Source organism: Macaca fascicularis, chromosome 12 (genome assembly GCF_037993035.2).
Source record: "Macaca fascicularis isolate 582-1 chromosome 12, T2T-MFA8v1.1".
NCBI classification, from domain to species: domain Eukaryota; kingdom Metazoa; phylum Chordata; class Mammalia; order Primates; family Cercopithecidae; genus Macaca; species Macaca fascicularis.
In genome coordinates, this window is record NC_088386.1 from 98,545,147 (window position 1) to 98,570,917 (window position 25,771).

The 25,771-nt window shown below is 39.3% G+C and overlaps 1 protein-coding gene and 1 long non-coding RNA gene across 3 annotated transcripts in view; one reads left to right on the plus strand and one right to left on the minus strand.

The window, feature by feature from the left end:
* Positions 1 to 25,771, plus strand: part of FAM117B (family with sequence similarity 117 member B) — a 138,424-nt gene that overhangs the window by 41,549 nt on the left and 71,104 nt on the right. For both annotated transcript variants that reach the window (XM_045367484.3, XM_074009784.1), the window contains exon 2: positions 20,897 to 21,048. In XM_045367484.3, the coding sequence (XP_045223419.2) occupies positions 20,897 to 21,048 (152 nt within the window). The remainder of the gene's footprint in view (positions 1 to 20,896; positions 21,049 to 25,771) is intronic.
* Positions 4,067 to 5,910, minus strand: LOC141408214 (uncharacterized). Its single transcript, XR_012421390.1, has 2 exons — positions 5,255 to 5,910; positions 4,067 to 4,900 (listed from the first exon to the last, which is right to left on the minus strand). It is a non-coding gene; the product is annotated as an uncharacterized lncRNA (long non-coding RNA).

Consider the following 25,771-nt stretch of genomic DNA (forward strand, 5'->3'; position numbering starts at 1 on the left):
CGCGATCTCGGTTCAGTGCAACCTCCACCTCCGTTTAAGTGATTCTCCTGCCTCAGCCTCCCGAGTAGCTGGGATTACAGGCATGTGCCACCATTCCCAGCTAATTTTTGTATTTTTAGTAGAGACGGGGTTTCACCATATTGGCCAGGATGGTCTCGATCTCCTGACCGCGTGATCCGCCTGCCTCGGCCTCCCAAAGTGCTGGGATTACATCGTGAGCCACCACATCTGGCCCCAAAGAGATTTCTGAGCAAAGTATGAAAGCTGTCCCTGAATTTCTTCTTGCTGCTTATTGTAAAATGCAAGAGGTGCCCTGTGAGTTTTCCTGTAATAGTATGGACATACCACTCTTACAGTATTTATCATACTGTGTTATATTTACTTGTTTGTATTTCTTGCTAGGCTATGAATTCTGTGAGAGGCCTTCTAACGTGTAGTGGTTTAGATCTTGCTCAGATTCTAATTTTAAAGAGATTTACACTCAAGCCTTGGCTCTGTCTCTTACAAACTAAGTGACAAGTTACTTAAGTTTTCCATGTCTCACTTTCTTCATCTGGAGGGTAGGATTAATGATAGTAGAATATAAACTCCTAAAGTGTCTGTATTTATACTTATGTGCTCACTACTAACACCTAGAAGAGTCTGGAGTCATAATAGGGCTTAATAAGTATTTATTGAATTAACAAATTGAGTAATTTCTGCCTCAGAGTGTTGTTACGAGGTTTAAATTAGGTAATGCATAGAAGCAGTTTGCTCAGTGCCTAACAAGTATGAATTGCTCAATGTTTGTTGTGTTTAGCGGTTTTTCTCATTATTCATCTAGTCCTTGATGCATAGAAAACTGTTTCGTGAATAAAACAACTCACAGAGCAAAAGAGTTGTTTGTAGTTCTAGATGATACATCAGGAGTCAGTTTACTTTAAAGTATGATATAATTAATATGATATATATTATAATCATTGTATCATATGATTATCATATTGATACAGCTCCGGTGAGTAGAGGAACACCAGGGTCCTTAGTCTCGCACCGAATTGGATAAAATGACAGAGATACACGTGGAGTAGTTTTAAGGAGCAAAGAGTTTAATAGGCAAGAGAGAAGGAAGAAGCTCCCTCATACGGAGACAGAGGGAGTGGGCTCCTAAGCCAAGAGAGGAAACCCTGTGTGCGGTGGAAAAGTGGCTGCTTACATGAGGAGGCTGGTGGAGGTGGTGTTTGATTTGCATAGGTCTCAGGGGATTGGTTTGACCAGGCATATCATTCACATAGCCTGTGATAAAACTGGCCCTCCCACCCTAGCCTTTTAATACGCAAATGCAGGGCGCTATGATGTTCTACATACATGGGGATATGTGGGGGCAGCCACATTGCCGGGTACATGTTGGGGCAAGGAAGAAGACAGTGAGAATCGCCATATTTGAGTGAACCCAGTTTTTTTTTTTTTTTTTGAGACGGAGTTTCCTCTTGTTGCCCAGGCTGGAGTGCAGTGGCTGGAGTGCAGTGGCGAGATCTCGGCTCACTGCAACCTTCACCTCCTGGCTTCAAGCAATCCTACTGCGTCAGCCTCCTGAGTAGCTGGGATTACAGGCATGCGCCACCACACCTGGCTAATTTTGTACTTTTTTAGTAGTGACGGGGTTTCTCCACGTTGGCCAGGCTGGTCTTGAACTCCCGACCTCGGGTGATCTGTCCGCCTCTGCCTCCCACAATGTTGAGATTAGACACCTGAGCTCCTGCACCCGGGCAAGGGTGGACCCAGTTTCTAATGGCCAGCATTTGCATATCAAAGTTTGCTGGCCCAGCTCTAAGAGCCGGGGCTTTCCCGCTATAGACAAGAAACATTTCTGGAGCTGCTTTAAAAGAAACAAAAACTTCCCAAGGACTCCTTTTCCTCTCTATCTGCCTAAAATAATTTCTTAATAACTCCTGTAACAATATCATAATGATATGATATATTAATACTTGGACGTGAAGAGACTTCTATTTCTGACCATGATGGAGAAATAGTCCCTTCTATGGTAAACAGTGAGAAAATTGGACAAAAGATGTAATCAAAGAACTATTTTTTTGTTGTTGTTTGAGACGGAGTCTCGCTCTGCCGCCCAGGCTGGAGTGCAGTGGCCGGATCTCAGCTCACTGCAAGCTCCGCCTCCCGGGTTCACGCTATTCTCCTGCCTCAGCCTCCCGAGTAGCTGGGACTACAGGCGACCGCCACCGCGCCCGGCTAGTTTTTTGTATTTTTTAGTAGAGACGGGGTTTCACCGTGTTAGCCAGGATGGTCTCGATCTCCTGACCTTGTGATCCGCCCGTCTCGGCCTCCCAAAGTGCTGGGATTACAGGCTTGAGCCACCGCGCCCGGCCAGAGCTATTTTTTAGATATTAGGTTACAGGTATTGTGGGAAAATTATTTTTGAGAAAACGGAAACATAGTAAGGTGCGCACTATGATTGCCTTAGATTTCTGCCAGAAGACGCATTTTAGATCACACTGTAGGCAGGAGGAATCTCAGGGTGTGATGCCTTGTTGATTCAGTGAGATAGGGATTGGAATTCACAGAGGTTGCAGTGGCTGGTAAAAGCTGGACAAAGTGTCAGAGAAGAGGGAACTGTATAGAAAAAGAGCTCTAGAAATCCAAATAGGTGTTTTCTTTAGCTTTTCCTGAAGGAATATATAGAATGTGTGTACAGTGAAACTCCGTTAGGCCGGACAAGGAATGACTGAGGAGCTCTAAGATAAGTAATTCCCAGAGTTAGGGAGTTGTAAAGCACTTACCAGAGTGCTGAGTTGTTTTTGATCCCCCTAGTATGTTCAGTAGAGCCCAAAAGGGCCATGCCTTAAAAGTGGGGCTAAATTACGGCTGGGCGAGGTGGCTCACGCCTGTAATCCCAGCACTTTGGGAGGCCGAAGTGGGCGGATCACGAGGTCAGGGGATCGAGACCATCCTGGCTAACACGGTGAAACCCCGTCTCTACTAAAAATACAAAAAAATTAGCCGGGTGTGGGTGGCGGGCACCTGTAGTCCCAGTTACTGGGGAGGCTGAGGCAGGACAATGGTGTGAACCCGGGAGATGGAGCTTGCAGTGAGCCGAGATCGCGCCACTACACTCCATCCTGGGAAGCAGAGTGAGACTCCATTTCAAAAAAAAAAAGAAACTTGGTGCTGCCTTAGCTGGACTGACAAGTCTGCAGCCAGAACCAGAACCAGGAAGTGGCCACAGTGTCTGCTGAAGTTCCTGACTGTTCCTCAAAGGTGAGGCTGGACCCAGCAATCCCACTACTAGGTGTATATCCAAAGGAGAGGAGATGAGCATGTTAAGGAGATACTTGCACCCCTACGTTTATTGCTGCACTCTTCACAATAGCCAAGATACAGAATCAACATAAATGTCCATCAATAGATGAGTGGATAAAAAAAATGTGGTATATATACATAATGGAATACTACTTAGCCATAAAAAGAATGAAATTCTGTGTTTTACAACAACGTCAATGATCCTGGTAGGACTAAAATTAAGTGAAATAAGCCAGGCATAGAAAAATAAATAACACATTTTTACTCATGGGAAAGCAAAAAACGTTGATCTCATGAAAATAGAGAATAGAATAGTAGTTACTAGAGGCAGGGAAGGGTAGGGGGTTGGTGGGGGTGCGTAGGGAGAGGTTGGTTAAAGACTACTAAAGTACAGCTAGATGGAAGGAATAAGTTCTAGTATTCTATAGCACTATAGGCGACTGTAACAACAACTTTTATTTTCAAATAACTGTAAGAGTGGAGTTTTAAAAAAAATTTTATTATTATTATTATTATTTTTTAGACAGAGTCTTGCTCTTGTCGCCCAGGCTGGAATGCAGTGGCACGATGTCAGCTCACTGCAACCTCCTCCTCCTGGGTTCACGCCATTCTCCTGCCTCAGCCTCCAGAGTAGCTGGGACTACAGGTGTGTGGCATATGCCTGTGGTCCCAGCTACTCAGGAGGCTGAGGCAGGAGAATGGCATGAACCCGGGAGGCGGAGCTTGCAGTGAGCTGAGATCGTGCCACTGCACTCCAGCCTAGGCGACAGAGCGAGACTCCCGTCTCAAAAAGAAAAAGAAAAAAAAAAAAAAAGTGGGGCTAAGTTAGCCTAGAGTAAAGGCTACTCCAAGTCTGTCCAAACAAAAGCTTAAAACAAACTTTAAGGATCAAGTTGGTAAACAGGTTACTTAACTGACTTTCAGAAAAAAGCACAAGAATCTTTCAAGAACGATAACAAAATCTTGATACTTAAAAACACAATACTGTCTAGCATCCAGTAAAAAATTACTGGAAGCAGGAAAATGTAAACTGTAATGAGAAAACTATAGCAGTGGAAACAGACTATGAAATAACAGATGATGTTATATAACAAAAATTTTTAAAACTGGCATTATAAATATGTTCAATGTGCTCAGAGATGTAAAGGAAAACATGATTGTAATGAGAAAAATGAAATAAAAAGAACTGACCAAAATCTCTAAAATGAAATTTAACTGAAATGAAAAATTTACTGATCAAGACTAACAGCAGACAACAGCAGTTTCTTATCTGATGAAAAAGATCAGTGAAGTTGAAAACAGCAGTAGAAACCACACAAAAATTGAATGTAAGAGAAAGATTAAAAGAAACAGTGAAAAGAACCTTTGTGATCTGTGTGATAGCATGGGCGTGATTGTACTCTCAGAAGGAAGAAGGAAGAGCCACAAAAAAAGTTTGAAGAAATAATGGCTGTAAAATTTTCCTGACTTTATAAAAACTATAATCATGCAGACTCAAGTTGTTCAGTTACTCTCAAGCAGAATCAACACAAAGAAGACCACACCAAGGCACCATAATCAGATGGCTGAAAACCAGTGATAAAGAGAAAAAAAGTTTTTTAAACAGCTAAAGAAGGCCGGGCGCGGTGGCTCAAGCCTGTAATCCTTGCACTTTGGGAGGCCGAGACGGGCGGATCACGAGGTCGGGAGATCGAGACAATCCTGGCTAACATGGTGAAACCCTGTCTCTACTAAAAAATACAAAAAAAAAAAAAAAAAAAAAAAAAAAAAACTAGCCGGGCGAGGTGGCGGGCGCCTGTAGTCCCAGCTACTGGGGAGGCTGAGGCAGGAGAATGGCGTAAACCCGGGAGGCGGAGCTTGCAGTGAGCTGAGATCCGGCCACTGCACTCCAGCCTGGGCGACAGAGCGAGACTCCGTCTCAAAAAAAATTAAAAAAAAAGAAAAAAAAAAAAAAAAACACCTAAAGAAAAATGACATTTTATGTACAGAAAAACAACCAAAAAAAGGGCAAATTTCTTGCCAGAAACAATGTAAGACAGAGCAAAATAGAATTTGGCATTGTTAAAGTGCTAATAGATAAAATGAAACTGTAAACCTAGGTTGAATTTTATACCCAGCAAAAAATCCTTCAAAATAAAGGCTTTTTATACATACAAAACCTGAGAGTAAATTACACTATAAAAAATGGTAAAGGTAGTTCTTCAGGTGGAAGGAAAATGATATCTGATAGAAACTTGGTATGCAAAAGAATAAGCTCCAGAAATAGTCAATTAATGAGTAAGATAAAGGGACTTTTGGACATTATTTGATTTCTTTATGAGATAATTGCCTAAAGCAAAATAATAGCATATTGTGTGTGTATAATGTCTACATAAAAGGAATGACAATAGTAGCACAAAGACAGGAAGCAGCAATGGAAGTTTTAGGCCTAAGGGTCTTATGTTATATGTAAAATGATGTATTTTTATTTGAAGGTACAGTGTGAAAAGTTAGATGCATATTATAAAACCCTAGAATGAGCAACTAAGCGAAAAGTAAAAGAAATATAGGTAATGTTTCAGTAGATTACCAACCAAACCAAGATTATGAAGGAAGAGAAGGGGAAAAAAGAACAAAGAACAGGTAGAGAAAATGGAAAACAAGCAAGATGGTAGGTTGGTATGACCATATAATATTAAATAGTTTAACCATTTAAATTAAAATACAGAGATTATCAGACTGGATTTAACAAAAGTAAGATCTAATTATATGACATCTACCAAGACATTCAATATAAAGAAACAGGTTAAAAGTATGAAGATGGAAAAATAAGCACTGTACAAAACTGAGCATAGGAAAGCTAATACAATGATTACTGTTTGAGGGAGACTTCAGAGTAAGACATATTACCAAGAAAAAACAGAGACATTTCAGAATGACAAGGAGGTTAATTTATCAATTGTAAGAGTGTTTGCATCCAATAGGAAAAAATCAAAATTCATGAAGTGGTGTTCAACATTTGTTTACCAGTAATTGATAGTATAAGTGGAGAGAAAATAAGAATTTAGAAGACTTAATAACATTATCAACAAATATAACCTAAGTTGCATTGTAGAACACTCAGTAACAGTGGTAGGGACAGGAGGCAGGGAAATTCTGGGCAGAAGAGGGTGAGTCCCTGGCGAGGGCCCTGCCCTCAAACTGAAAAAGCCTGGTACCATGGACCAGTGTAAGAACTGACATCGCTGTTTGTCTGGTCAAATGTTGCCTTTTCCAAAACCACCCATGGCCTGTCCTGCCACTCATCCTGTGCCCATAAAGACCCCAGGCCTTGCTGGCAGAGGGAAGAGAAGCAGCTGGACATTGGAGACTGCAGTTGGATGTCAGAAGCAGTTTGACTTCAGAGAGGAGTCTGGATGGCTGGACTCCAGGGGAAGAATACCTTCCTGCTCTATCTCCTTTTCAACTCTTCTTCGCACTGAGAGCCATTTTCATCAGCAATACAATCCCCCGCATTTATCATTTCCTATTCGTTCGTGTGACCTCATTCCTCCTGGGTGCTGGACAAGAACTCAGATGCCACGAATGTGGGTACAAAAGACTGTCACACTGACCCTCCACTGAGCTGTTAACTCTTAATCCGTTTCCGGATGGCAAAGTTAAAAGGGTGCTGTAACACTTCCCCTCGGGCTTCAAGGGTCATGAGCACCCTCCCCTAGATGATGCCTTGGGGCTAGTATGGAGTTCGCTCTTGCCTGCACCCAAAAGCAGTCGCCCCGACTCCTGCACCCTCTTACCTGCGCTCCTCCTCCTGCAAGGGGTGGAGCAACAAGTGAATGCAAGTTCACCCCTGCTAGCGCTGAAGTGACTGGCTAGTTCCAGCGCCCATGTATCCCTGTTACTGCCTGAGAAGGGATCAGGGAAATGTCCTGCTTCAATAGCACAGTACATATTCTTTTCAACTGCACCTGGAACATTCACCAGCATAAATTGTATGCTGAGCCATAAAGTAAGTTTCAGTAACTTTAAAGAGAGTGAAATATAGAATATGTTCACTGACCACAACAGAATTAAATTAGAAGTCAGTAACAGAAAGATTTTTGGAAAATCTCAGGTATTTGGAAATTAAACATTTCTAAAGAATCCGTGGGTCAAAGAAGTCGTCACAGAATATTTGGAACTGAATGGTAATGAAAGCACATAATACATTTTGTGGCATACAGTTAAAACATGTAGAAGAAAATGTATAGCTTTAAATGATTATATTAGAAAGAAAGGTCTAAAATGATAATTTAAGTATCTACCTTAATCTAGAAAAAGAACTAAACCCGAAGTAAGTAGACGAAAGGAAATCATAAAGGCAATAGAATCCAGTGAAATAGGAAACTGTTGGCCAGGTGTGGTGGCTCATGACTGTAATCCTAGCACTTTGGGAGGCTGAGGCAGGAGAATTGCTTGAACCCGGGAGGCAGAGGGTGCAGTCAGCCGAGATCATGCCACTACACTCCAGCCTGAGCTACAGGGTGAGACTCCGTCTCAAAAAAAAACAAAAAATGAAACAAAACAAAACAAAAACCTGTTTGGTAGAGGAATTAGTCAAATCACAACCAGGTTCTTAGAAAGGATAAATAAAATGGATAAACCTTTAGTTAATTTATGAAGGGAAAAACATACAAGTTTTAAATATCAGGAATGAAAAAGTAGATGTTACCACAGATCGTACATAAATTAAAAGGATAATAAAGGAACATTATGGACAACTTTATGCCAATAAATTCAACTTAGATGAAATGGAAAAATTCCTTAAAATAAACAGGCAAAACTGACTCAGGAAGAAATAGAAAACCTGAATATCCTTATATCTATTTAAAAATTCATTATTTATTTATTTATTTTTCGAGACTGAGTCTCACTCTGTTGCCCAGGCTGAAGTGCAGTGGCGTGATCTTGGCTCACTGCAACCTCCGCCCTTCCAGGTTTAAGCAGTTCTCTGCCTCAGCCTACGGAGTAGCTGAGATTACAGATGCATGCCACCACTCCTGGCTAATTTTTTTGCATTTTCAGTAGAGACGGGGTTTCACCATCTTGGCCAGGCTGGTCTTGAACTCCTGACCTTGTAATCCACCCACCTTGGCCTCACAAAGTGCTGGGATTACAGGCGTGAGCCACTGTGCCTGGCCAAAAAATTCATAATTTAAAATCTTCCCAAAAAGAAAACTCCAGACCAGATGTCTTCAGTTGTAAATTGTCAGAGTTTTAAGAAAGAGTTTTAATAATACCAATTGCCCATAAACCCTTTAAGAAAATAGAAGAGATAATACCATAAATAATTTATGAGGTAGTATTATTCCAATACCAAAGCCACACAGACATGGTAAGAAAACTACAGAACACAAAATTTTAACTTTTTTTTTTTTTTGAAGACAGGGTCTTGCTCTGTTGCCCAGGCTCAAGTGCATGTCACAATCATGGTTCACTGCATCCTTGACCTCCTGGGTTCAAGCAGTCCTCCCACCTCAGCCTCCTGAGCAGCTGGGACCACAGGCACATGCTACCACACCTGTTTAATTTTTGTGTTTTTTGTAGAAACCAGGTTTTGCCATGTTGCTCTGGCTGGTCTTGAACTCCTGAGCTTAAGCAATCCGCCTGCCTCGGCCTCCCAAAGTGCTGGGATTACTGGCGTGAGCCACTGCACCTGGCCCAAAACTTCTTGACAAAATATTAGCAAGTTGGATCCAGCAATATAAATGTAATGATGATGCATCATGTCCAGGTAGAATTTACCCCAAGTATGCAAGTTTGATTTAATAGTAAAAAAATCAGTATGCAGTCCATCCTTACTATTAGCAGATTTTGTATCGGCACATTTGCCCACTACCTAAAAGTTACTTGTAACTCCAAACTCAATACTTATTTGCTCTTTTGTGGTCATTTGTGGACATGCTGTGCAGTGGAACATTTGAATTATCCAACATACACATTCCCAGTTGAGTCAAACAAGGTTCTCTTTTTCTTCAGCTCTTGTATTATAAACAAATGTCCTTTTCATGATCGTGCCATGTTTTTCAGATTTTTTGCTAATGATTTTGTTGTTTGAAATCATTACGCCCCCAAGCACAGTACTGAAGTGCTATTTAATGTTTTTAAGTGCAAGAAAGCTATGATGTGCCTTCTGGAGAAATTAACATGTGTTAGATAACTTCATTTAGGCATGAATTATAGTGCTGCTGCCTATGAGTTTAATGTTAATGAACCAGTAATATGTATTAAATAAGATATTTTTAAGCAGAAACATATGTTAAACAAGCGTATGTATTTATTGGTTGATGAAAGTGTTGTGATTAGAGGCTTATCGGAATATAACTGTATTCCCTAAGAACAATGGCGCAGTATTTGCTAATTTATTGTTCATTGTGACTTTATAGAACAAATAACTGCCATAAATAACAAGAATGGGCTGTGTATCTGCTACTGTATTATCTAAGAGAAAAGAAGGTAAACCACATGATTATTTAAAAAAAAAATTTTTTTTTTTTTGAGACAGAGTCTTGCTCCGTGGCCCAGGCTGGAATGCAGTGGTGGAATCTGGGTTCACTGCAACCTCCGCCTCCTGGGTTCAAGTGATTCTTCTGCCTCAGCCTCCCGAGTAGCTGGGATTACAGGCGCATGCCACCCGCCTGGCCAATATTTTTGTATTTTTAGTAGAGATGGGGTTTCACCATGTTGGCCGGGTGGGTTTTGAACTCCTGACTTCAAGTGATCCACCTGCCATGGCCTCCCAAAGTGCTAGGATTACAGGAATGAGCTACTGTGCCTGGCCAATTATCTCAATTTATACAGAAAAAGTATTTGATAAAATTCACCATCTTTTCATGTTAGAAATGCTTAGGAAACTAGGACTAGAGGTCAACCTTCTAATTAAAGGACTGCTTTATTATATATAAGTATCTATGATATAAGCCTGCAGTTAACATCATATTTTTTTCCTCATAAGATCAGGAACAAACTAAGGATGTCAACTGTCACAATTCCTACTCTGATCCTAAAATTTATATGAAACTGCAAAGACTAAAATAGCCAAAACAATATTGAAAAGGAATAATTAAAATTGGAGAACTTGCATTGCCTTTGGACAGAGGTACAGATCAATGGAAAAGAATAGAACATTGAGAACTAATTCACACATCTCAGTAAAGTTTCCTAAGGTAATTCAGTGGGAGAAAGAATAGTATTTTCCACACACAGTTCTGGAACAACTGGATATCCATATGGGGGAGGGGGATAATCCCTTAAACTATACACAAAAGTGAACTCCAAATGGATGAAAGACGTAAATATGAAGGGTAAAATGGAAAGACTCTAGAAGAAAACAGGAGTGAATCATCTTAATCTTGGACTAGGCAAAGGTCTTTTAGGACTCAGAAAGCATGAACTATTAAAAGTAGTAGTCGATAAATTGTAGTCTATTAAAATTAAAAAATGCTATTCAAAAGGGACCATTAAAAATTGAGAAGACAAGCCAAAAAGAAGACAAAACTGTTTATGTGCATATATTTGACAAAGAACTTGCATCAGAATACATAAATCCAATTTAATAAGAAGACAAACCAGTTAAAAATTTGACAATGGATTTGATTAGACATATCACTGAAGAAAATGTGTAAGTGGCCAAAAAGCACTTTAGCTCAACTGCATTTGGCGCTGGGGAAATGCTAATTAAAGCCACAGTGAACCATTGCTAAGCTACTAGAATGAATGAAATGAAAAAGTATGACAATACCAGATGTTGATGAGGATAGTGGAACAACTGGAGCTGTAATGCATTGTTGGTGGGAATGTAAACTGGGTACAACCAGTTTGGAAAACATTTTGGCAGTTTCTTATAAAGTGAGACTTTCACTTGTCCTAACATCCAGCATTTCCACTGTTTACCCAAGAAAAATGAAAACACTTATCCATAAAAAGATTTCTTCAAGAATATATGACTTCTTCCTAATTGTCAAACACTGGAAGCAATCTCACGCCCATCAGTAGGCTATTAGAGACCGAGCGTGGTGGCTCATGCCTGTAATCCCAGCACTTTGAGAAGCCAAGGTGGATCACTTGAGGTCACGAGTTTGAGACCATTCTAGCCAGCATGGTGAAACCCGCCTCTACTAAAAATACAAAAATTAGCTGGGTTTGGTGGTGTATGCCTGTAATCCCAGCTGCTTGGGAGGCTGAAGCAAGAGAATCTCCTGAACCTGGGAGGGGGAGGTTGCAGTGAGCTGAGATTGCATCACCGCACTCCAACCTGGGCAACAGAACAAGATTCAGTCTCAAAAAAAAAAAAAAAAAAAAGGTATTAGATAACCAAATTGTAGTATTTTGTATTAGTCCGGGTTCTCCAGAGAAAAAGAACCAATAGGATACATATATATTTTATTGATACAATAACATTCACACAGATTTATTTTAAGGAATTGTCTCATGCACTAATGGAGTCTGAGAAGTCCCATTATCTGCAGTAGGCAAGCTAGAGACCCAGGGGAGCCAGCAGTGTAGTTCTAGACTAAGTCCAAAGATCTGAGAACCAGAAGGAGTTGACATAATTCCCACCACATATAATCATACAATGGAGTACTCCTCAGCAATAAAAAGGAATGAACCGTTACATGCAACAAGCAGCATGGGTCTCATAGACACTATGCCGAGTGAATGAAGTCAGACACAAAAAAGTTTTATGTGATTACATTTGTATGACACCTTTAAAAAATGCAAAACTAACCTTTAATAATAAGAAGTAGGTCAGCGTTTACCTGGGTTCAAGAGTGGAGAGAGATTGACTTCAAAGGAGCATGAAAAATTGTTTAGGGCTTATGGCAGTGTTCTAAATCTTGATGGTAGTAGTGATTTAATGGCTTATTTGGCTTTCAAAACTCCAAAAATAGGTGCAGATTTATTTATTTAGAGACAGGATGTTGCCTTATCACCAAGGCTAGAGTGCAGTGACTCAGTCATAGCTCACTGTAACCTTGACCTGCTAGGCTCAAGCGATATCCCTGCCTCAGCCTCTCTTGTAGCTGGGACTACAGGCGCTTGCCACCGCATCCGACTTATTTTTACATTTTTTGTAGAGATGGGGGTCTTGCTGTGTTGCCCAGATTTGTTTCAAACTCCTAGCCACAAATGATCCTCCCGTTTCAGCCTCCCCCAGCATTGGGATTACAGGTGGGAGTCACTGTACCCAGCTGGGTACATTGTATTTTATGTAAATGATACCTCATGTTTAACAAAAAATAATTACTGATTGGATTTTTAAGTTTCTAAAATAGTCCTTATCTTTTTGATACTATGCCTATGGGAAATCACTTTGGTTAAATCAGTCATTTTCTTATTAGGATAAATTATTAATTAGGTACTGCTGGGCCTGTATCAATATTTGGTTATGGTATCTGTTAATGTTTGAAAACTTAGTGGAGAAATTAACTGGAAAAGAAACATGAAAATAACTGAAGAAGATGCAAAATTAGAAATAAATTGTGGAAACTCATTTTTAAAAAAATTTTCCCTTATAAATAAGTTTTCATGTAAGTTTATCATTTTAAAAATATGATTTTAAATATCTTTAATATTCTATATATTTTCTATTAGTTTTCCTGTTCTTCAGTTTTTGGACATATTTGTGATTTCATGTTAGGAATGTAGTGAATATCTTTGGATTTGAAGCCTTTTTTGGCATTTGATTATTCTTCTGTATGCATACGTAGATGTAGAATCACTGAATCAAGGAATATGAATTTCAAAAAATATAGATAATAAATTCACATGGCAAATTCCAAGGGTACAATTGGGAATACAGTGAAATGGCTTCCTTGCGCCTTTGTTGACAAGTTTCCCTTCTTGGAGGCAGCCAGTGTCATCAGAATTTTGCGTTTCCTTCGTGTGTGTGTGTAGCAAGAAGTTTAAATAGTGGATAAAAGACAAATTTTATAAGAATTTAATTATATTATGCATACTTTTTAAAATAAAATAAACTACAGTTATTTTTACTTGAATGTCACAAAAGGAAACTATAATGAAACGGATAGAACCTCTTTGAATTTAAATCTTTGCCAGAAGAAAAGATCTCTAAGATTAAGAAAAGAAAGGTTTGGAGTAATATTTTTGAAATATTGTTAATGTATGAAAGAAATATAAATTACCAGTAAAAGTGTGACTGTTTTAGAACTCAGTTATTGAAATACAAATGAAATGATATTTTTATCTTTTTTAGACTGGTGAAAATTGATAAAATACACTTGCGAATGTGGGAAAATGGGTACCCTTGTGATGTTACAGGTTTTTGCAAAATTTTTTCAGTAGAAGGCAATTTGGCAGTATTTCCAATTTTAATCTATCTGTTACCTTGAATATAGTAATTTGATATCTAGAAACTTTTCACAAAGAGATCTTGAAACAAGTCTAAAAGGATACTATCTGCTGTGAAAGTGTCCATTAATAAAAGATTAAGTTACGGTGAATCTGCCAAATAGGATAATGTACAAGTATTAAAAACAGTGATGTGTTGTAGATTTTAATTTATTGCCATGGAAATAGGTTCTCGACATACCCTTTTTATTTCTCTCAACAATAAGTAATGGAATGCACAATGGGACCTCATTTATATAAAATCATATGTATGTACAAGAGTAGACAGATTTCTGTAAATAAATACTCATTAAAGTGGTTATCTGGCTAGTCACAGTGGCTCACACCTGTAATCCCAGCACTTTGGGAGCCTGAGGCAGGTGGATCGCTTGAGCTCAGGAGTTGGAGACCAGCCTGGGCAACATGGCAAAACCCCATCTCTAACCTAATATACCAAAAATTACCCAGGCGTAGTGTTGTACGCCTGGAGTCCCAGCTACTTGGGAAGCTGAAGTGGGAGGATCACTTGAGCCTGGGAGGCTTGAGATTGCAGTGAGCCGAGATCATGCCACTGCACTCCAGCCTGGGTGACAGAGCAACACCCTGTCTAAAAAAACAAAAGCAGTTAGCTCTGGATGGTGGACTACTGGAATTTTTAACACTCTTAGGTTTCTTTATGCTGAATATCATTTGTATACTTGAAAAGTTGTTTCTTCTTTCGGAACAAATAAATATGTCTAATTTATTTGCTTGCTGTTTCTATGGATAATGGGAGGTATAGCCTTTAAGACAGTACCTGAGGCCAGGCACAGTGACTCACACCTGTAATCCCAGCACTTTGGGAGCCTGAAACCAGTGGATTGCTTGAGCTCAGGAGTTTGAGACCAGCTTGGGCAAAATAGTGAAACCCCATCCCTACAAAAAGTACAAAAATTAGCTGGGTGTAGTGGTGCGTGCCTGTGGTCTCAGCTACTATGGAGGCTGAGGTGGGAGGATATCTTGGGCCCAGGCTGGCGAGGCTGCTGTGAGTCCTGATCCCGCCACTGCAATTCAGCCTGGGTGACAGAGTGAGACCCTGTCTCCAAGAAAAAAAAAAAAGTACCCAATCAAGTTCTAAAAATATTTATATCTAACACTAGTATATCAAGGTCTGTAGAACCTTTGTAATGGAATACCTAAGGGCCATGGTTTGGGATGCTCCACTAGCGCAATTGAAGTTACCCAGGAACCAGTTGAACAGGTACTCATAGTTCGGGAACTCTGAACTCCAGAGCCCAAGGCGTTGACTGAAATTTTCAGTGCTACACCCTGCTATATGTGGTTAATCTCTCTGAAGACTCAAGTTTTAAAGAACCAGTCAAGTGTCAAGTTCGAGCTGTAGTTTTTATTTGAATTGACCAAAAAGCATGTGAATTTATTTCATACACTTGTCCTCGTTGATAAATGATGGTAACATCAGAAGTCATTCTTTTCTCTGCATCTCAAGTCTTCTTCATTTAGGAAATTAATAAAGAAAATTAATTTTTCCATTGGCCATTTACGACACATTGTTTGTCATGGTTTGCCTTAATCACTGGGATGGGGGGTGGGAAATAAAATTCCTGCCCTGCAGAATCATGCTGTGTACCAGAACACAGGAACAGTCAGGAACCTTTGCAGTGAACTATGAGTTTGGGTGGCTGTTTGAGGAAGATTTTCCAGAGGAAGTTACATCTGAACTTAATTTTGAAAGGTTAAGCATGAATTAGCCACACCAAATAAAGGGATATAAGGGTAGAAACAAGCACCTGGAGGCATGTAAGGGCACAGTACATACTGGGAACTGCAAGTCCATGGTCTTAGTGTAGAGATCGAGGCAGTGCAGGCCAAAAAGTGAGACTTTAGAGGCCGGATCATGAAGAGTCTTGTTAGCTGTCAGTCTCGTCCTGTGGATTTCCTCATAAATACAGCCTTTGTTCACTTAGTCTGGGAACTTTTGAGTCATCTTTGCCTCTTCTCCCATAACCTCCTTGACAGTTAGGCGCCAAATCCTGTCAGTTTTGGGAACTTGGATTGAAATGGAAAAATGACAAGGTAGATGTAGACTGTGTTCTTTATTACAGGCTGTGACTTACCCTTTTTAATTTCTAGGGCTTAGTGCTGGCTCATAGCCCCTTAGTATCTGAATGAATGGATTAAAGGAAGGGAGTTCCAAAGATAAAATGTTCAGTATTTTTACACATATAACTCATCTGTTCTCCAGTTCGTTATCAAAACAATAATAATCTGGCTGGGCGCGGTGGCTCAGGTCTGTAATCCCAGCGCTTTGGGAGGCCGAGGTGGGCGGATCACCTGAGGTCAGGAGTTGGAGACCAGCCTGGCCAATATAGAGAAACCCTGTCTCTACTAAAAGTATAAAAATGAGCTAGGTGTTTTGGTGATGCATGCCTGTAATCCCAGCTACTCGGGAGGCTGAGGCAGGAGAAGCGCTTGAACTTGGGAGGTGGAGGTTGCTGTGAGCTGAGATCATGGCCCTGCACTCCAGCCTGGGTGACAGAGCGAGATTCTTTCCCCCCAAAAAAGAAATAATAATAATCCAATAATTTTAATAATCTTTGGAGGACTGGTTGAAAAGTTAACCCTTAGATTTTTAATTTAAAAAAAAAATGACATCAGACCCATTAGTAAGGTCTGTTGAATTAACATACTGGTAGGCAACTGAAGCAACAATGGTCATAGGGAAGAAAAGTGCCAGACAGCTTTTAGCCATTTGATATAATGAATAGATACCAGTTTACATTGTGTGTGTGTGTGTGTGTGTGCCGTCCCACACTGCCAGCTGAGACTAGTTTTCTTGAGACTATCCCAAAAGGATACCAGTTTACATTGTGTGTGTGCCTTCCCACCCTGCCAGCTGAGACTAGTTTTCTTGAGACTATCCCAAAAGGGATTTTTTTTTTTTTAGTTAGAGGAAAAATTGTGAACAATTATATTTATTGCGTTTCACTTGTCACAGTTAATAATGTGGGTACATATTTTCCTGAAAATGAATATATACTGCATTTGTTTTCTGAAAATGTACTACAAAAGGAAAACTGAACATGGAGAGATAGGTAGCATTTATAACCATTAGGTATTAGTGAAATAACTATGCCATTTTGAAAGCAAATTATGTGTCTCAGATGTATTTGTGAAGCAGCTTTTATGATTTTCAGCAACAACACAGTTACTGTAACTATTGTATTAGTGGAATTGAATCTTATGTGGGTCACATAAACCACCTGAACTTTTGTACTTGTAGCTATGCAAGACCCTTACCAAGATAATAATGTAATATAGAGAGGTGTCAAGAGGTGTTTTCATACATATATTTGCCATCTTACAGAATAGAATAACACTGTAATATAATATTATGAATATATTTTAAAAATATTTGTAAAGCCCCTATGAAAGTTAAGCATCAATGAGCTAAGCTCATCCCCTTCCCCTGCCAAAAGATAAAATATATGAGGGTGTTGTAGCACAGAAACCAAGACATAAAGACATTCAGTAGAAACCAGGGGTCAGCAAACTTTTTCTGTAGTGTACCATGTAGTAAAATTTTAGACTTTACAGGTCAAGAGGTAAAATCAAAGATATTATGTAGGCACTAATATAATAAGAGAGCACACAATTTTCCACAAATTTTTAAAGGACAAAATTTCAAAATATAATAATTGAATGCATTTTTTTTGTAATACAGCTCTAATGAGAAGAGGGAATTCTTTTTAAAGGGATAACATTTCACTTAATTCTAGTTAAAAGTTAGTGTTCCATATCATCAAATCAATTGCAAATGTTCATCTGCTAATGCTGATCTATATGAAATTTTACATATCTTTGAATTTGACTTTTCACCCAGACGAGAGATACACATGGCACAACTTTGTCATTATGATTTGTAGTGCTGAGCAGCAGTGTGAAGCAACGAGAGGGCCATATAAGGTCTTTGCTGTGTGTGCTTAATGCTGCCCTTTTTTTTTTTTTTTTTTAAGCACAAAAGCAGCCATAGACAACCTGTAAATGAATGATCATATTTGTGTTCCAATAAAACTTTACTTATGGACACTAAAGTTTGAATTTGATTTAACTTTTATGTATTACAAAATATTTAAATTTTTTCCCCCAACCATTAAAAAATGTACAATCCTGTTTTCGATTGCTAGCCATACAAAAAAACAGATGCAAGACAGATTTGGCCTGTAGGCTGTAGTTTTCCCAACCACAGATATAAACCATAAAAATTCCCCAAATCTAATATGGGTATTTTTGTATTTTTAAGCATTTTACGATTTCAGAAATTAATAACTTGTTCTAAAAGTGTTTCTATTGTTTTAATACCTTTTCTCTGACAGTATACTCCATATAAAAATTCAAACATTATAGAAATGCCTAAATTAGAAATTAAAACACTAATTTTGTCCCCCAAAAGGTTAGGTGCATACTTTTTCCAGGTTTAAAAAATAAATGTACTAACACTGGCCGGGTGTGGTGCCTCATGCCAGTAATCCCAGCACTTTGGGAGGCCAAGGGGGGCAAGTCACTTGAGATCAGGAGTTCGAGACCAGCCTGGCCAACATGGTGAAACTCTGTCTCTACTAAAAATACAAACATTAGCTGGGCATGGTGGCGGGCGCCTGTAGTCCTGGCTACTTGGAAGACTGAGGCAGGAGAATCACCTGAACCTGGGAGGTGGAGGTTGCAGTGAGCCTAGATCGCCACACTGCACTCCAGCCTGGGTGAGACAGAGCGAGACTCTATGTCAAAACAAAACAAAAAACAAAAAACTAACACTTTTATGCACATCTAATTACTTTTTAAAACAAAATATGAGATCATACCTTATATAAATGGTGAGGACTTGCTTTTTTCACTGACTTTATCATGAATGACTCTTTAGACCAGGACCTGTGTATCTATGTGCTTATTCTATGAATGGCCTATCATATTACATATTACATACGACTCTGCTGTAATGTATCCAATCATCTTCTCATTTTGGACATTTTGTTGTTTCTAGTTTTCTGCAATTCATTGTTTTGTGCTTTTTTTTGTAAATACAATTTTAAACTTGATTATTATTTGAAATAGTTTTTTTAATGCCACTTTGATTTGGGGGCTTAATCTTAAAGGAATGTGCACATTGAATATAGTTTTATTGTGGTCCATTTATTTAGGAGAACACATTTTCCTTTTTTACTGGCAACTGTGGGGTAAGGGTAGTTAGAATTATTCTCACAGAAAATTATACATAGATTTATTTTCCAATTATTAAATCATGCATGAGGTATTGGTTGGTACTTAAAGTTTATTTTGATGTATCAAAACTTGCCCTGCATTGTTGAAGAATTTAAGCTTTTATAAATAAATTAAATTAGCTATTGTATTATTAACTAGAAATCTGATGTTTACAATGTTTTAATTTTCTGATGTAGTAAAAACTATTTCCTGTACAGTGAAAACATGTTATTGCAAAACCCACTTTTTTTTTTTTTTTTTTTTTTTTTTTTTTGAGATAAAGTCTTACTCTGTTGCCAGGCTGGAGTGCAGTGGTGTGATCTTGGCTCACTGCAGTCTCTGCCTCCCGGGTTCAGGTGATTCTCCTGTCTCAGCCTCCTGAGTAGCTGGGATTACAGGCGTCCGCCACCACGCTTGGCTAATTTTTGTCGTTTTAGTAGAGACGGAGTTTCGCCATGTTGGCCAGGGTGGTCTTGAATTCCTGACCTCAGGTGATCCTCCTGCCTCGGCCTCGCAAAGTGCTGGGATTATAGGCATGAGCCACCATACCTGGCCAAAACCCACTTTTTTATATGTGTCTTTCCTCACATTCCTTATCAATGTGAGGAAACATTAATAAGTAATATTATATTGATATTACATCATTAAGTAATATGCTTTAATGCCACTGTTATTTTACTATTTTAATTTACATTGGATATCTTGGATTATATTGGCAAATACCCACTTTGTTTGCTTAGAAATGAAACCTACCCCTGTTACAAAGCTGGTGGTTGGTTCTTGGCAGTTGATTTGGTTTATGCATCCCTTAGGATACTCTCAAAAGCAAGGGATCCATTAGCAAGGTGTTAATTTGTCTTTGTCTTTTGGGCTGGTACTAAGTTGTTGTGAAGCAGATGTGTTATTACTTCATCCTCTGTGAAGATTGAGGAATATGATGAGCACTAAGTGCCGGAATTACTTTTAGATGTCATTATCAAATAACATTGTCACTAATTTTTTAGTGACAGTATTTAGTGAAAGATTGTCACTGATTTATTTTTATATTTTCCCATGATAATTACCTTCCTGTCTTATTTTCATTATGTCCTCATATTTCCCTGAAATGTATCAAACAAGGGTTTAATTTATAAACAAAAAGAAGAATCCAAGTAAGAATTTGTTGGATATGAGGGATACATTGATTCTATAGAAAATTCCTGGGCCCAATCCCTAGAGATTTTGATTTGGTAGGCCTAGGGTGCGTCAACTGTTTTCACTCAGTATAGTTCTCTGGAGAGTCATGCAAGTTATTGTATGTATCAGTAGCTTGTTCCTTTTTGTTTCTTTTTATATACAGTAATCCTTCCTTATCCTTTTTTTTTTTTTAATGGTTTCAGTTACTTTTAGTCAACCTTGGTCTGAAAAGATTAAGTGGAAAATTTCAAGAAATAAACAATTTATATGTTATAAATTCATGCCATTCTGAGTAGGGTGATGAAATGTCTTGCTGTCTCGCTTCCCCCACCAGGAACGTGAATCATTCCTTTGTCCAACCTATGCACGTTGTCTATGCTCCCTACCTGCTAGTCACTTTGGAGCCCTCCCAGTCATTAGATTGACTGGCATGGTTTTGCAGTGCTAATGTTCGAGGAATTCTCGTTTTACTTAATGGCCCCAAAGCCCAAGAGCAGTGATGCTGGCTTGTTGTTATACTTGTTCTATTTTCTTATTAGTTATTGTTGTTAATCTCATGGTGTGCCTAACTTACAAGTTAAACTTTATCATAGGTTTGTATATATAGGAAAAACCAGTGTATATAGAATTGAGTACAATCTGCCGTTTCAGGCATCTTTACTGGGGGTCTTGGAAGTATCCCCTGTGGTTAAAGGGGATAACCATCGTTAAGTTGGAGAAGTTTCTACATAGTTTAAAACTTAGTTTCTGCTGTGTTTCTTTCCTAATTTTATTAAAACAAGCATTTTTGTCTTAAATCTAGGTGACAAAACACGACAGCCTTCTTCAAGCCCCTCCAGTATTATCCGACGCACTTCCTCCCTGGATACTCTTGCTGCACCGTATCTTGCCGGGCACTGGCCTCGTGATAGCCATGGGCAAGCTGCACCTTGCATGAGGGACAAAGCTACACAGGTAAGCTTACTATAGTTCTTATCCTGAAGTGTTTGTCTCTGAAGCTACTTCTTCTAATATTATTTGTTCTGCTTTGAGTAGAACAAACATTAGTGTATATTAGAATTAACTTGAGAAACTTATCAAAAAGAGCAGATTCCAAGCCTGACCTCCAGGTATTCTATAGTAGGTCTTTGTTGGGGCCTGGGATTGTGCATTTTAAATAGCTATCAAAGTAATTCTGATACTTACAGATAATTTATGAACATACTTTTTTCCCCACTTATTCTTTATAAGTTAGTTTACAACAGGGGTGTCCAATCTTTTGTCTTCCCTGGGCCACATTGGAAGGCGAATTGTATTAGACCACACATAAAATATACTAACACTAATGAGCTTAAAAAAAATTGCAAAAAATTCATAATGTTTTAAGAAAGTTTACGAATTTGTGTTGGGCTGCGTTCAAAACCATCCTGGGCCTCATGAGGCCCATGGGCTGCAGGTTGGACAAGCTTGGTTTACAACATCATAATATATTTAATATATGGAATTTGGTCTTAAAAATTTGTAACAGCAAAGATTAGTGACCATCTAAGCTTACATTTTTGTGCCAGAAAAACTTTCATGTATTGGGAGATGGGGACTGTGTTACTTTGCTGATCCTACAAATGTAAATATCCTGACAAAGGGACTCTGGAAGCAAAGTTTTATACTTCTAGGTTTGTAAAATTGTTTAATATAAAGGGATCTCAAGAAATCATTCAGGGCTGGGCAGGGTGGCTCACGCCTATAGTCCCAGCACTTTGGGACGCCGAGACGAGTGGATGGCTTTTGAACCCAAGAGTTCAGTATCAGCCTGGGCAACATGGTGGTGAAACCTCATCTCTGCAAAAAATACAAAAATTAGCCGGGCATGCTGGTGCACAATTGTAGTACCAGCTACTTGGGAGGCTGAGGCAGGAGAATCACTTGAGCCTGGGAGGTCAAGGTGCAGTGAGCGGTGATCATACCACAGCATACCAGCCTGGGCAATAGAGTGAGAACCTGTCTCAAAAAAAGGAAAAACAAAGAAGAAGAAATCATTCAGATCTACCCTTTAGATTTACAGATGAAGAAGCGGAGGTCTAAGGTCATACAGCAGGTTGAAGACTGCATCTTAGTTTGGTGTAGTTTCTTTCATAGTAATTACCACAATTATAATTATTTGTGTAGTTACTTATTTATGGTTTCTTACAGTCACTAGACAGTAAGAACCATGAAGATGGGGATTGTGTCTGGCTTGTCTATTGCTGTATTTCTATGCCCAGGACTTAATACTATATGGAGAATAAATTGCCCAAGGAATATTTGCAAAGGAATGAATGAGCAAAACAGTTACAGCTTTATTGGTAGTGAAGAAAGAAAAACATTTAAAGATTTAAAAGATTTTTTATACTGATTGTTGAAAATCAGGTAAGGTACATCTCGATTTAGACTTCAGATTTACGTTACTCCTGGTCTCAACATTTTTTGAAGAATGTTTTTTGTTTTTTCTCTTTTCTTCTTCTTCTTTTTTTTTTTTTTTTCCCTGAGATAGAATCTCGCTGTGTTGCCCAGGCTGGAGTGCAGTGGTGCAATCTTGGCTCACTTCAGCCTCTGCCTCCCGGGTTCAAGTGATTCTCATGCCTCATCCTCCCGAGGAGCTGGACTTCAGGCGTGCACCACCACGTCTGACTAATTTTTGTACTTTTAGTAGAGATGGGGTTTCACCATGTTGGCCAGGCTGGTCTCAAACTCCTGTCCTCAAGTGATCTGCATACCTCAGCCTCCCAAAATGCTGGGATTATGGGTGTGAGCCACCACACCTGGCCCGAGATAATGTTTTTTATTTTTATTTTTTGAGATGAAGTCTCTCTCTGTCTCCCAGGCTGGATGGAGTGCAGGGGCACGATCTTGGCTCACTGAAACCTCCACCTCCCGGGTTCCAGCGATTCTCTTGCCTCAGCCTCCTGAGTAGGTGAGATTACAGGCACACGCCACTACGCCCGGCTAATTTTTTGTGTTTTTGGTGGAGACGGGGTTTTTCTGTGTTGGCCATGCTGATCTCGAACTCCTGACCTCAAGTGATCTGCCGGCCTCCCAAAGTGCTGGGAGTACAGGCATGAGCCAAGGCGCCTGGCCCTGAGAGAATGTTTATTAAAGAACTAAGTAAACATACTTTTTCTGTGGTGGTTTTGGATTTGTATATTGATTCCCAATATTCCAGGTATTGTTGGTGGGCTCAGTTTATTTTCTGTTCTGATAATCTTGAAATGGAATCCTACTGTTAGAGCAGACGATTGGGATTTGAATTACCTTGGTGTTTATACTTTAGTGCCAGCTACAGAAATGAAAATGTAGACTGTGTACTCATCGAAAGTAATGAATCTTTTCTGAAATTGACTTTTTTTTTCTTTCTTTTTTTGGGATGGAGTCTCACTCTGTTGCCTAGGTTGGAGTGCAGTGGCCTGATCTCAGCTCACTGCAACCTCCGCCTCCCAGGTACAAGCAATTCTCCTGTCTCAGCCTCCCAAGTAGCTGGGACTGCAAGTGCACGCCACCACGTCTGGGTAATTTTTGTATATTTAGTAAAGATGGGGTTTCACCATATTGGTCAGGCTGGTCTCGAACTCCTTACCTCAGGTGATCCACCCGCCTTGGCCTCCCAAAGTGCTGGGATTACAGGCATGAGCCACTGCACCCAGCCTAAAATTGACTTTTTAACCAAAGAGTTCTGTGAAACTCTGCAGTTATTCACAGTCTGTAACTTTGCTGAGCTTAGGGCTTATAGTTTGGAAAATGAATACGGTGTCCACTTGCTTTCTGCTTCATCCACATGTCACATTTAAATTTGTAGAAGTTTATTTCCTTGAGCATTCCTACAGCACCCTTTATTTCCACTGCACTTTTAGGTTCAGTGGGTTCAGACATTTTGTCATGTTAGTAAAACTATGCTATCATGCAAGCCATTGGGAGCTCCTTGATCTGTGGATGCAGTTCAGTAAGTCTTTTCAGCAAATTGCTGTGACCTAGCAAATGAATTAAAATATAAACCCTATGCTCTCTGCCTTTTTATAAACGTCCCCCAAATTGGGAATGTTAAGGGTACAAATAAAAAGAAAATTTAGGTCTGGGTGTGGTGGCTCACGCCTGTAGTCCCAGCACTTTAGGAGGCTGAGATGGGTGGATCACCTGAGGCCAGGAGTTCGAGACCAGCCTGACCAATATGGTGAAACCCCATCTCTACTAAATATACAAAAATTAGCCAGGTTTGGTGGTGGGCGCCTGTAGTCCCAGCTACTCGGGAGGCTGATAGAGAAGAATTGCTTAAACCCGGGAGGTGGAGGTTGCCGTGAGCTGAGATCGTGCCACTGCACTCCAACCTGGGTGACAGAGTGAGACCCCATCTCAAAAAGAAAAAAAAAAAAAAAGAAAATTTATAATTGTCATACTGTTAATCTTATTTGTAAAGCTCATGTGTAGAATCTCCTAAAAGATAACTGGGCACTCCAACCTTTCAGTTACATAGTGGGCTCTCATCTTTGGCAAGTGAATTTAACATTAACAAAATTAATCAAAAACTCTCAAATTCCTTATTTGCAGATACTGGGTTTCCCTAAGTGTATGCTAGTTAAATCAACTTTTAAAAATTATGGTAAAATATATATAACATAAGGTTTGCTGGTTTGACCATTTAAAAATCCATGCCTATGTTGTTTTACTGCACTTTATTGGGCTTCACAGATACTGGGTTTTTTTTTTGTTTTTTTACAAATTGAAGGTTTGTGGCAACTCTGCATTGAGCAAGTCTATCGGGGCCATTTTCCAAAAATGTGCTCACTTTGTATCTCTGCCCCATTTTGGTAGTTCTTGCAATATTTCAACCATTTTCATTATTATTGTATCTGTTATGGTGATCTGTGCTCAGTGATCTTTGATTTTACTGTTGTTTTGAGGTACCATGAACTATGCCCATATAAGATGGGGAACTTAATTGATGAATGTTGTGTGTATTCTGACTGCTGTTCCCCTGAGTCTCTCCCTCTCATTGGGCCTCTTTGTTTTCTCAGACACAATAGTATTGAAATTAGACAAATTAATAACCTTACAATGACCTCTAAGGGGTCAAGTGAGGTGGAGAGTTGCATGTCTCTATTTCAGTCAAAAATTAGACATGATTAAGCTTAGAAAGCAAGGCATATCAAAAGCTGAGATAGGCCAAAAGCTAGGCCTCTTGTACCAAACAGCTAGCCAAGTTGTGAATGGAAAGGAAAAGTTTTTGAAGGAAATTAGAAGTACTACTTGAATGAGCATTATGAATGATAAGAAAGTGAAACAAGCTTTATTGCCAATATGGAAAAAGTTTTAGTGATCTAGATAGAAGGTCAAACCAGCCACAACATTCCATTAAACCAAAGCCTAATCTAGAGTAAGACCTTACTTAATTCTCTTCAGTTCTTACGAAGGCTAAGATAGGCGAGGATGCTACAGAAGAAAAATTTAAAGCTAACAGATTGATTCATGAGGTTTAAGGAAAGAATCCATCCTCATAACATAAAAGTGAAAGGTGAAGCAGCAAGTACTGATACAGAAACTGTAGTAAGTTATCCAGAAGATCCAGCTAAGATCACTGTTGAAGATGGCTACACCAAATAAGAGGTTTTTTTTTTTTTTTTGAGATGGGGTCTTGCTCTGTCACCTAGGTTGGAGTGCAGTAATGCAGTCA